Raw genomic sequence first — 13,250 nt, forward strand, 5'->3', positions numbered from 1 at the left:
GGAGGGAGCCGTTTCAATAGATTGACAGGAATGGAAACCGTATGGTATGATGCTGTCATTTGAAACTCATTTGGCACATTCCCCCACTGAATGGTGGTCACCAAATTAGGTTATACTGGATTGTCTCCTTCATGAAACACCTACAGCATTTACTGTGACAAGGAGTTAATTTATAATAGAGTTCTAGAGTTAGAAGTGACCTCAGAGTTCTCAAGGAGGATTAGTGTAAAGAGCAAAGAATTTGGTGTTGAGAGTGGAAGATCTGGATTCAAATCCTGACTCTGCCACATGTGGCCTCAGCCAAGTTCCTCAACCCAATTTGTCTTGATTTTTCCTTCTGTAAAATGAAGACGTTGGATTAGATGATCTCTAATGTCCCTTCCATGATCCTAAATGACACTAAAATGAGAGAGAAAAGTATTTGGCAACTTGGAGGGGAAGAAATGAAGCTGGGAGTGCAACCCCAACCTCGCCCCTTCTGATACAGTTTATGTCCTCTAGTTCCAAATCTGAACAACTCACCCCCAACCAGCTTCTAAACATCAGTCCATGGCTCAGCTGGGAATCTGTCCTGCTACCCCTCCCTCTCTCAATCCTGCATTCCCCTTCCCTTTCCTTCCTCTCCTCCTTATTTCCCTGAGTTTATTTCCTTCCCCTCTCTTCCTCTTCCCACTTCTTTTCCTTCTCCTCAAATTTCAACTTCTCCCACTTCCTTTTTTTCTTCCTTTTCCCCTCCCCAACTGCTTCCTTTTCTTCCCCTTCCTCCTCCCCAACTTTCCTTCTTTCTTTTACTTTCTCCCCCTCCTCCACCTCTATTTCCCTTCTCTTTTCTCTCCCTTCTAAGACTCTTTCCCCTACTTCTATCCATTTCCTTCTTCCCTTTCCTTTTCCTCACTTCTTTTCTCCCTTTCCCTAGTTTCCCCATTTCCTTTCCCCTCCTCCTCCTTTCCCCTCCTTTTTCTCTCTTCTTCCACCTCCCCTATTCTTCTTCCCCTTCCCCTTCCCATTCCTCCTTCCCCTCCCATCTCCTTCCATCTCCTTCTCTTACCTCCCATCTCCTCCCCCCTACGTTTCCAAGGCGACAGCCCCCGCTCCGTGCAGGAAGTGGGCGGGGAGGGGGCGGGGCGTCTCTGTGACGCCAGGGGCCGTGATTAAATGGCGAAGTCGGAGGGGCTCCAGGTGGGGTTTGAACTGGCCAATGGGCGAGCTGCCGACCGGGTGTCGGAAAAGGAGGCGGAAGAAGGGAGGAGTCGCTGGGGGAGGCGGACTGCATCCGCCGCGGCGTCTCCATGGCACTACCCTGGCCTCCGATTTCAACGACTTCTTAAGGAGGCGTTTCTGGGCACAGCCTTGCCGTTCCTGGTGAGAGGAGAGGGCTGGGGTGGGGAGGGAACCCAGCCCAGGCCGGCCCCCGCAGTGTCTCCCCCCCGCCGCGTTCGAAGGTCTGCCCCGGGCCAGCCCCGCCCTGTGGATCCCCTCTCTCTCCGGGGACGTCACACTTCAGAACCCCCGCTGAGGGGGAGGGGGGGAGTATCAACCTGGGGGCTTACCCCCCCATCCGGGCATTTACTCCATCCGATGATCTCTCCAAGAACAGTCCCGGATGGCGCCGGCTCTGCCTACTCGTGCTTTCTGGATCTCCTGACCCGCCAGGCGATCGGGGATGCCCGCTCCCTGAGGTCCAGGTCACCGCGGGCACGGCTGGGGCGGGCCCCTGCCCGTACCTATTCTCGTTTCTCCGTAGGCCTCCGGCGGTCCCGGAGCCGGACCTCTCCCCGGTGAGGGCTGTGGGGGTGGGGCGGCCCCTGACAGGCGGATCCTGTGAATGAAGGGAGGCGGTTTCTTCCCCCACGCTCCAGGGACTCCCCCCGCCCCTTTCTCCCCCCCACGTCCCCCTGTGGCTTTTTTCTGTTTCTGCCTCCCCTGGGCCCCTCTCCGCTCTCGCAGGGAAATGCCCATACCGAGGTTTGAGGAAGGGCATTCATGCCCTCCCTGTCCCATCCTGCTTGGGCATTCCCAGTAACTTGGTGAATCTATTTCCACTGGGCAAAGTGGGTCCTTTAGGCTGCTGCCACCAAGCCTCCTCCCCACCCCCACCCCCGGACGGAGAGACCCTCTGATTTGTGTCCCTTGACATTCTGTCTCCTTGCCAGCCCAGGCTTGTTTAACTCCACTTTTGTCATCTCACCTCTGTTAAATGGGCAATGCTTTATCATCTGGTATACGGCTCTGGTTTTTTAAAATTATGAGCAATATGATAAGATTTAATGATGACCAATGTGATATTCACTCATCTTCAAGAGGAGTTGTCAAGGGAACCACAGACTGGACTTTCAGTTCCCTTTTTGACTTTCTCATTTTTGTCTTGTGAAATTTTTGCCCCAGCATTTAAAAATACACAAATCCAAATCTAAACCACTTTGCCAGACTTAATATTTCTAAATACTTAGAAGCTATGATAGGTCAGCCCAGGAGTTAAGGTCTCAATGTATTCTTTCTGTCATAGGATGACCCCAGGATAAAAGAGTAGAAGGTACTTTGGGGGGAAAGCTGAAAGAGTAAGGTCCTTTGATTTGCTTCAATTGCACAAATGCTAGGGGAAGAGAAGTGTTATTTATGGGGAAACTAAGTGTGCTAAAACTGGTTGGGATGTTAAATTGGATATCCCTCACAGTTGATACTAGATAGTTAATAAAAATTTGCTGATTAATCAACAGTCAAGTCCATGTCTAGAGCCTAAAACAATGCCTTGCGCATAGTGCTTAATAAATGTTTGTTAAATTGAATCTGTCAGGAACATGTTAGATTTGATTCTATCTAAAAGTAGTGATGGCCTTTCCCAGAGATGCGCAAAACAATCCCTTTCGAAGCTTGAATTCTTTCATGTGAAAAATTAAATGTATTATAAAACCCTTATTGCTATGTTGAAATTTATGCTTTAAAAACTCATGACAAAAAAGTTCTGCATTTGATAAGTCTTGTGCATAGTATAAACATGGTTGGCTTAAAAAAAATCAGTTTTTTCCTTTAAATACTTGAGGACATAAAGTAGAAATTCTTGACTAAGATTATTTCTCTGCCCTCGCAAGATCTACTTCCAAGCCCCCAAAATCTAATAGACTCAGCTTACAGACAAAATAACTTTCAGTTTTACAAGGTTAAGCATGGTGGTCTGTTTGTTTTTTTTAATCACAAACAAGATTTAGAATAGATTGCTCCCGCTATCATCTTTGGTCAACTAGTTAACTTGTGCTGCATTCCTTTCTTTCTGTTGATTTCATTTGAAGTGGGATTACAACTGTGCTTTGCAGAGTAAGATCATGTTAAAAAGTAATGAAGTGCCAGTTTAAAAAGTCAGAAATGCTGATGATGGCCCCCTCAAATTGGTATCATGTTTTTTACTTCTCATGTAATGTGTATTTTGTCTCTTGTATAAAATATAGTTAATAAAATTAGTTTTTCAGGTTGAGGAATAATAGTCAACCAATCAGTGTCATATGAGTAATTCTGGGAGAACAAAAATGGAAGACATTCATAATTATTTCTTGTGCCCATGAGCAGGTTTCCACCTTGCGGGAAAAGCGGCATAACGACTGTCACACAGAAAAAGGTCTTACGAACACCTGTGGAGCTCCCAGCGTAACAGTTACGGTATGTGAGAGGGGACATGGGGCAAGAGCTTCAGCTTTTTGGCAGCTTTTACATTAGTGGAGCTTGAAAGCCTTTGATAGTTGGTGAAGCACCCTTTAAAGTCATATTCATGGGTCTGTTTTAGCTTGGCTTTGCTTTGCATATGGTGATTTTGTTTGGTGCCAAGAATGATACTTAAACTGTGCTTAAAAGCTAATTCCAGATTGCTTTTGGTCAGCCTTGCAAATACATTATCAAAAAGTCAAACTAACAATATTTTCATTTATCTGCAAAATCCATGCAGACCTTTTCATCTTTAACTGGTGCCAGAAATCTGATTCACTTAAAAACAGAGACTAATAGTCTTAGGAATTATAGTACTAGTATTATGAAACATACTTTGCATTTCTAAAAGTTTTATTGCCTGCTGGCTTACCTCTTCTGGACCTTGGTCAAAACTTTTAGGCCCAGGGCCCCTAAGCCACTGCTAATTAGCATGGATATTTTAATTATGATGTAGAATTCAATTAGACCTCCTATTTTGATCTGCTACATTTCGGAGTTTTTTAGATCATAGGTAGAGTGGAAAGTCAAATTCAAAGATGCTGGGGCCTGGACACTGCTGTAGCCAGAGGAAAATGGGGAAATTTGCAGATACTTCTCTCTGCTGAACCAGCCCTTACTTTTTCTACAATGAGACTCATCTGAAGTGAACTTAGTCACCTGCTGCATGAGAACTCAAATCTTGGTTCATGACACTTGAGTGTGGTCTACATGGATGCATGTGCATGTAGGTGGTGGCTATGCTATGGGCCCAGTGGCTAAGCTTTCAGCAGACCCCCAAAGCAGTGAGCTCTCTTTTTCATGCCCAGTTTACTTATCCGCAGATCAACCTTTTATTGTGTTGCCCTCCCCTGCCCGCAAGAAGAGAATGATGAAGAACCGCTCTTCAACTCCCCCTTACATGTTCACGTGGATGAGAACACTCCTGTCCACGTCCACATAAAAAAGATCCCGAAATCAACACCGGCCAAGAGCCAGGTAGGAGCATGCCAATTGGGGCGTGAATGAAGGCTGCAGACCAGGGCCAGCACCAGGGTCTAGACATCACCCAGGTCTCTCGCTTTGTTTTGACTTAATCTTTACTCCAAATGGTCAGGAAAAGAAAATTATCTTCATCTAGAAGTCAGCAGCAGCATCTTCATGGAAGATTGTTTCTCAGCAAAGTACCATAATAAGTGTTTTGCTTGGGTTGCTGTCTGTATTATTGTATGATCATATCCATTGCATATATTTGTGTGCGTGTGTTCATGTTTAACAGAAGTCGCATAAACGTGGCATGAGAGGGGACACAGTGAATGTCCGGAGGAGTGTTCGAGTGAAAACTAAAGTCCCTTGGATGCCACCTGGCAAAGCATCCTTCCGACACGTAGGCTGCAAATGGGAGGTATTAACATTCCATTTTCCTCTAGGCTTCATTGTGCTCCCACACTAATACTATTTGAACAAATTTGGATTGAATTTACTTAAAAAACTCTGAGTTTAGGCAATCCCAGTGATCTCTCCGATCTCTCCTTTGTAGTGGATTTAAGCAGAAATCACATAGTTTATTTTCCCATGAGAAATTCTGTATAGGTCTTCTAGTTTATAAAGTATTATAAATGAGATTGATGATTTTACTTAAGCAAATGAGAATATATAGACACTTACTCCAAAGATGTCTCAATTCTCAGACTGTATTTTCTGAACTCCTCTTGGGCAGTGACCTTCGGAAGCATTCAACCCATTATTTTATAACCACAACTAGTTTTTGATACAAAAGGCTATAATCTTGTATTTGAGTTATTCAGCAGTCTTAATTCCAAATGATTCTTGACTTTCTAAAAAATCAAATAGATTCTTAAAGTATAAAGATTGCTCCCATTGAGCGCACTGAAGTATGCCATGTGCTCTGAAGGCACTTTTCAAAGAGGAATTTCCAAACTCTTTGAGCAATGCTAGCTTCTTTGAAATAAACTCCTTCCAAGTGACTACATTGAAGGAGATAGAACTGATTTAGATGTACATGCTCTGCTCTGATTAGTAAAAGATCAGTCTCGTTACTTTGTAATCATGTGTGCTATATTTTAATTCCCCTGCTATAGGAAGCCAGTTTCTCCCTAGTAGCAGAGTTATGTTAACTTCTGAGAGAGAGAGAGAGAGAGAGAGAGAGAGAGAGAGAATAAAGAATTCTGGGGAGTAAAATGAAACAGTGAATTGATCTTTATGTGTAAAATACCGTGTCCTAAATTTAGTGACCTTTAGGAGACCTGCAAACAAAAACAATCTCCCTTTTTGTGTGTGTTCAGGATCACATCTACAAGAAAGTCAGATCAGCTGCTTTTTTTAGTCTCTTATACATATAGTATAATGAGCACTGGCCTGGGCAGTCAGGAGACTTGGGTATGAGTCCCAATTCTGCCAGCTAGTTAGCTGTGTATCCTTGGGAAAGTAATTTTAACTTCTGTGAGCATCAGTTTCCTCATATGTAAAATAAATTGTACTAGTTGATCTCTAAGGGCTTTTAAATTTCCCAAGTTCTATGTGCTTGCTTAGTGGTTTTTTTCCTTTTGACTGCCTGGTCCAATCATTCGTACTACTTTATGTGTCTTTAAAGGATTTATCTCACAGTGTGTGTCTATATCCCTGTGAAACTTGGGCCAGATTTGTTCTCTCTATTTTGCAGATCAGGAAACAGAGGACCAAAGAGGGTGAAAGGATTGGTTCTAGGTGCTTTCTGAATTGTTTGAAGATGGGGAGGTGGGGGGGGGCAGTTTAGAGGTACAAATAGAATCCAGGAGTCCAGACTCACAGTATCTATTCTATAGTTGATTGATTACCCTATACCCCATCCCCATCTCCAATGTTCTGTGCAACAGCTTTTTAACTTAAGGTTTGTAAAGTCTTGCCTGATGGTAATGTTATCTTTATTGATCACCTTTGTGCCAGAGTCCACCTCGTTGTCTAGAGATAACTCCACCATCTTCAGAAAAATTGGTTTCAGTGATGCGATTAAGTGACCTCTCTACAGAGGATGAAGATTCTGGTCACTGCAAAGCAAACCGTTATGAGAAGAAGATGGACAGTTTAATAAATACAGTTGGTTGTCTTAAATCGGAGGTATGGCCATTATGATGAGGTCTAGGAGGGGTGGTAAGGAGAATTGGCAGAGGAAATATGAAGTAGGAGATGAACTTGGCGGGGTTTCTGCAGCCTTGTTCCCCTTGGCACCCACAAGACATTTAGTCCTAGGAATAGAATTAATATTGTCATCTGTACTAGTAGAGATTAAGATAGTCCAGAACAGTCAGACTGGGAGGATGGGTGAAGGAAAGTAGTTTCTACCATAAACATATGGCTAGGGAAGTCCCATTGTCAAAAATACACACCATTTCCCCCTCCACACGCAATCCTTAGCAGAGCTCTCTCTGTTGTATGGCAAATTGGAGTGATTGCCTGTGGTTCTGCATCTTTTTTGGGATATGATTGGGTTCCTGTGCTGTTGTGGCAACCAGGTCACTAGACTATCAGGGAAGCATTGAGAGAAAGGAGTATCTTCATCAGCTGGTGCTTAAAAAAATACTCCTGAATGCACTGATGTACATATGAGCGTGTAACTCCCTTAGTCTCCTCATCCCCACCCTACCCCTGCCCCACCCCACCCCGCCCCACCCTCAGCTGGCTGCCTGGCAACAGTCCCCCTCCCTGTCTCCATACACACCCCTCAGGTTGCATGTTGCCCTTTTGTGACATCTCCTCCCCTCTACCTCTTCTTGAAGGCTGCCCTTGTTCATTTTAATCAGATTTTACCTGTGTAAAAATGTTAAGGGGGGCACTCCACACAATATGATTTGATTTGCCTTGAGCTCTGTACCCCTCTGGAGACAGCCCTACTCCTTGGCATCTACAGTCTACAGAAAGTCCTTGTTAATCTCTCCTCATCACTGCCTTCTCTATCAACCCCCCTATGCTCCCCTACCTCTGAGTAGAGGGGTCCCACGGATGAAAAATCTTTTTGTTTCTTTGGCCATTTGGACTATACTTGTGATCCCTTCTTTAGGTAAAGATGCAGAAAGGGGAGCGCCAGATGGCGAAACGGTTCCTAGAGGAGCGGAAGGAAGAGCTGGAGGAGGTGGCCCACGAGCTGGCAGAGACTGAGCATGAGAACACCATGCTTCGACAAAATATTGAGCGTATCAAGGAGGAAAAGGATTTTACAGTGTAAAGCAGTTTTTCTCCCATTCTTATCCTACCCGAATACTCCCTACTATAGAGGTATCTGTAGGATTTTATTTTTTGTTATCAGAAATGTTTTACCTGGAGGTGTTGCTTATTATAGCACACTTTCTACTGGGTGGCCTTTGAGTTTCATACCTTTTCCAAAGGTTAAGCTGATTCAGAATATGTACCTTGTGCAACCCACCCTTTCTACCTTTTCCCATACCCCCTCACCCCAATCCCACTGTACTTTTCTGGAAGTAGAAGTGACCGGGGAGAGGAAATAGTTATCATAAAGGCAAAAAGGATGGCATTAAATTTCCTTTCCTGCCCCTTTCTCTCCCTACCAATTTACCCTTTCTGGGACCTGTTTTTTTCCATCTCCTAGGAACAGTCTAATGATTCCTGACTTTTGAGGTTAGAAAGCACCATAGTAATTGGGGCTTTGTAGAGAGAAGGCCCTTTGTGTTGGAGGTGAGGTGGATGGGTGATGACTCAAAGAACCAAACTGTATTTACAGGCTACAAAAAAGGCATTTGCAACAGGAAAAAGAATGTCTCATGTCTAAGCTCGTGGAAGCAGAGATGGATGGAGCAGCCGCTGCCAAGCAAGTAATGGCACTGAAGGATACAATCGGGAAACTGAAATCGGTAAGTGGTAGAGGAGTGACTAGTACTTTCTTCGTGGTTCTGAAGGTGACTTTGATGCTTTGATATCAGTTGGTACCCTATAATTCTTTTCAACTAGCTAGAGAACCCTAGGGCTCTAGGTTTGGCCAATTCATCCTATTGTTCAATGTACCAACTTATTTCTTCCTACTCCCTCTCCTATTCTCAGTTATTATTTAGTTCATTGCTGGTGAGTCCAGAGAAAACCAGTAGTAACATCACCAGGGGTCATAGGATATCAAGCCATGTTGTAGATGTCCACGAAATGAAAAGCCACAAGGGATTATACTTTTCTCTCTGTCTATTCGAATCCTGGTTCTATTCCAAGGCCCAGATCAAGTCCCATCTCCTCTGTAAGGCCTCCTTAGTACTCCAACCCACTGTCAGTTCTTTTTTTTAATATTTTTTTTTAGTTTACAACACTCAGTTCCACAAGTTTTTGGGTTCCAAATTTTCTCTGCCTCCCTCTCCTCCCCCCTCCCCCCAAGACAGCATATAATCCAACGTAGGTTCTATATATGCCTTCACATTGAACTTATTTACATAATAGTCCAGTTGTAAAGAAGAATTGTAACCAATGGAATGAATCATGAGAAAGAAGAAACAAAACCAAAAAAGAAGGGAAAAAAAAGAGAGCAAATAGTTTGCCTCCATCTGCATTCAGACTCCATAATTCTTTCTCTGGATGTGCATAGCTTTTTCCATCATGAGTCTTTTGGAGCTGTCTTTGAACCTTGCATTGATGAGAGGAGCCAAGTCTATCAAAGTTATGTCATTTTCTTTTAATTCCTATGTAACACTTATTGCCTGTGCCACTTGTTTAGCCATTATCATACACTGTTTTATCTTGTTAGTTAGCTTTTGATTAAGTATGATTATATCTTATATTCCCCAGCTAGACTGTATGCTTCTTAAAAGTAGGGGGATACTTATCTTGTATTTTCTTACTATCACCTGTGGCACTAAGCACAGTGCCAGGCACCCATGTAGTGGGCATTAAGTTACAAATTCCTATTGGTTATTTGGTTAATTTCTAGGAAAAGCACATGACTTGCACTGACATCAATACGCTGACCCGGCAAAAAGAACTTCTCCTCCAGAAGTTGAGTACTTTTGAAGAGACTAATCGTACTCTCAGAGATTTGCTGAAGGAGCAACATTCTAAAGAGGTAACCCTGGGCCTTCCTCCCTGAGCCACCGTCTTCGTCACCTTCCTTTTGTTTTTGTGGAAACCCTAGCCCCTTATGCTTGCTTCTAACGTTGTATCCTTACTTCTTCACCTTTATGCTTTCATAACTTCAGTGATACCAAGGTTTTAAAACAGGAAACTATGGAACCTCAGGATGAGACTTTAGGTATTACTTAATCTAACCTCCTACCTTTGTAGGAATCTCCTCTAAAAGATCCCAGATAAAGGGTCTTTCAATCTTTGCTTCCAGCAAAGGGGAGCTCACTGCACTTTGGGACCCCCTTGTTCCATTGTTGGACAGCTATAATTGTTTTGTTTTGTTTTTTAAAGAATCAAAGCCAATATCTAACAGGAGCTGACTAGAATATATTTGAGTGTATTATAGTGGAAAGAGCACTTGAACTATAAGTTTAGATGATCCAAGTCCTACACCCATCTCTGTCAGTAACCTTTTTTGCTTTCTACACCTTAATTACTTTGTTGTTCTTTAATTTGCTGCTGTAACTTAAATTAATTTGCTACTCATTGTAAAAATGAGAGTTAGCCTAGATCCAAGGTCCATATTAACTTAATATTTTATGATTTTATGGTCATTGCCCTTTTCTGATTGTGAACAGGGAAGGGAGTGGGGCTCACTGAGATGAGTAGTTAAATCAGTTAATTAATCAAAACATATTCCCAGGGAAGAAAGTTGAGTGATAAATAAGTTTTTCCCCCTTTCAGCCATATTAAAGTTTTATTTGATAACCTTTTTATTCTGTTTTTTATTATAACAAAAACAGTTAAGCAAAACTAACTGGTTTTTTATTATAACAAAGAAAAACAGTTAAGCAAAACTAACTGATACAGTGACTGTGTTTTATAGCATCTGTAGCATTCAGCTCCTCTATCTATCTCTCTAATGAGAGGAAGGAAGTGTGTTTCATCATCTCTGCTGCAGGACCAAAATTAGTCATGGCATTTAATTTGAGTTTAGCTTCTTTGGGGGATTTCTTTTACATTATCATAGTTATTGTATACATTGTTCTTCTAGATCTGCTTTCTTTACCCTGCACTAGTTCGTACAAGTTTCCCCATATTTCTCTAAATGCATCGTATATCTGATAGTGTTGTAAACTAAGTAAGTTCTTGATTAATTAATTAATTAATTAAAGCATATCAAAGGGAATCATTGTTTTCTCCTTCACTTTTGGCCTCAAATCAAAGAGAATAGAATAGAGAAGAAAAAAATCCAGATTTTTGGTTCCCTGATTCTTGACCTGGTTCTTTGACCTTTTGTCATCCTCTGGCTTTACTTGAAGAAGAGGAAGCCACTGTGTTGAATTATATTCATCAGGAGTATTAGAAACTTGAGTAAAAAACTACCTTGCCCTTTCCTTCTCTGGAATCCCAGCTTCCATGGGGAAGAAATACATGGGGGCAAGAAAATAATATGAGGCCTTTCCCTTCAAGATCAGTATCCTTCAGGGAATAGAGGCTGTGGGGCAGGCGGGTGGGTGGGGGGAGGTTGGTTTTATGATATCCTTGATAGTTTGATTGTCTCTGAAGGATTCAGAAAAGCTGATGGAGCAACAAGGAAACCTATTAAAACGACTAGCTGAAGCCGACTCAGAAAAAGCGGTAATGTGAAGCCATTTTCTTAATCTTGTTCAAATGGTAAAAGGGTTTTCTTGGAGAATTCAGGGCACTGAATCATGCAGATAGAGTCCTGGGCGGTCTCAGTGTTACAAAATGTAAATTTTCTTAGCCTTTCCAAGTCATAGTTTGCTTTGCAAAATGTATATAAGTAACTCTTGATTCATTTAAGACAATGTTAGAAGGGTTAATTTTGATATAACATTGCCATGGGGTCCAATTTCTGGGGAGCTCAAAAATACAATAGCTCTTTCCTAGAGTCAACTACATTATATTCAGAATATTTGCTCTACAACCTCCAGAAGGCATGTGCCTCATTAATTTCAGCTGTGTGGGTTGTTGTTTGGACTGTGTGGCTTGGGTCAGCCTAACTGCCAGGCCCCAGTGACCAAGTGATGAGTCTCAAGCCTGCCACATGGGGGTGCTTTCCCAGCTAGAAAGTACAGAGTTAACAGCCTGCCCTGGAACTTGCATGCCCACCCTTTCACCAGGGGAAATTGAGATGTGCGTTGTCTTCCAGCGCCTGCTGCTATTGCTACAAGATAAAGACAAGGAAGTAGAAGAGCTGCTACAAGAAATTCAGTGTGAGAAGGTAGTTTCTTTCCCTACTCCATGTTTATTTTTTTCCTGTTGTGTAGAGAGAGTTTGAAATAGGAAATTGTTCTGACATTGGTACCCCAGATCCTCAGTTATTGTTTGCCCCTCCCTGCTGTCCTCTCTAGACTCCCAACCCCTCCATTTTGTTTTAGCAGTGAACATTCTTAATATTTTTCCTATATTAAAAATTCTCTTCAGGGTTTCCTTTAGCTTCTATCCTTGGAAACAAACCGCATCCAAGATATAAGGAGAGTCCATCAGACACCCACTCTCATCCCCTTGTAATCAATATATTTTGGCAGTTTTGTAAAATTTGAGCAGCCCTGTGAGCAGGACCCAGGCATGCAGCTTGTAGTTATCACAGGTTTGGGGGACATGTGTGTCCAGCAAGGGAAAGGAACTCTTCTGACATGATCCCTTTGCAGGCTCAAGCTAAGACAGCATCTGAACTCTCCAAGACTATGGAATCCATGCGGGGGCATTTGCAGACACAACTTCGGTCTAAAGAAGCAGAGAATAGTCGTCTTGTAATCCAAATCAAGGTACTAGCCCTTCAGAGTTCTAGGTTCCATGGAATTAATTCTGTCCTTCATGACAGCATGTCTTGGCTTCTCTAGTAGGGACAGATAAGGAGACCACCCCAAGGAATGTACAATGCATTTATGGCCTGTGATTGCATGTTGTATCTTTTATACACCCATAGAGTGCTGTGTTTATAAGGTACAATGCAAAACATACTTGCTCTGGTGTCAGAGTACCTTGGTTCAAATCTTGATTTGACCACAACTCATGTGATTTTGGGCAAGTCACTTATCTTCCTTGGACCTCAATTTCCTCATCTGAAAATAAGTGGGTTACTCTTGTTGACCTTCAGGGTTGCTTCTAGCTCTAAAGTTGTTATCATTCTGTGATCCAGAGCACTCCGATTGGATTCCCTTTGCCCAGAAATCTAAGGCAGCCACTAAATGGGTAGTTGTGTCCATAGCAATTTTGCCTGACCATTCTCTTGGTGTTTTATTGTTAACTTTCCGACTAGTTGTTATTCATGTACTTTTAGCTTATGTCCTTTCTGCTTCTAAAATAGGTTTGAGGTTTAAAAGTTGAAATGGTTTTTAAAAAATATGCACTATGCAGTTTCAAAGAAACTTATTTCAGTAATTCAAGGATCTATGATTTCTTTAATGGGTACATCCTCTACCAAGGCAGTTTGCAGCTCTTCTCCCACTAAGATGGTCTTTGAAACTTGTTGCAGCAGAAAAAAATTAATCACTGTG

The 13,250-nt window shown here is 42.5% G+C and overlaps 1 protein-coding gene across 1 annotated transcript in view; it reads left to right on the forward strand.

The window, feature by feature from the left end:
• Window positions 1–1,198: 1,198 nt before the first annotated feature.
• The window catches only part of ODF2 (outer dense fiber of sperm tails 2), a 39,613-nt gene continuing 27,561 nt past the window's right edge, over window positions 1,199–13,250 (forward strand). Inside the window, 13 exon segments of the mRNA XM_036749865.1 lie at window positions 1,199–1,362; window positions 3,562–3,620; window positions 3,623–3,651; window positions 4,556–4,589; window positions 4,592–4,671; window positions 4,952–5,077; window positions 6,619–6,789; window positions 7,730–7,890; window positions 8,408–8,537; window positions 9,593–9,724; window positions 11,293–11,364; window positions 11,900–11,971; window positions 12,402–12,518. Of these exon segments, the coding sequence (XP_036605760.1) occupies window positions 1,199–1,362; window positions 3,562–3,620; window positions 3,623–3,651; window positions 4,556–4,589; window positions 4,592–4,671; window positions 4,952–5,077; window positions 6,619–6,789; window positions 7,730–7,890; window positions 8,408–8,537; window positions 9,593–9,724; window positions 11,293–11,364; window positions 11,900–11,971; window positions 12,402–12,518 (1,347 nt within the window).

This window comes from Trichosurus vulpecula, chromosome 3 (genome assembly GCF_011100635.1).
Source record: "Trichosurus vulpecula isolate mTriVul1 chromosome 3, mTriVul1.pri, whole genome shotgun sequence".
NCBI classification, from domain to species: domain Eukaryota; kingdom Metazoa; phylum Chordata; class Mammalia; order Diprotodontia; family Phalangeridae; genus Trichosurus; species Trichosurus vulpecula.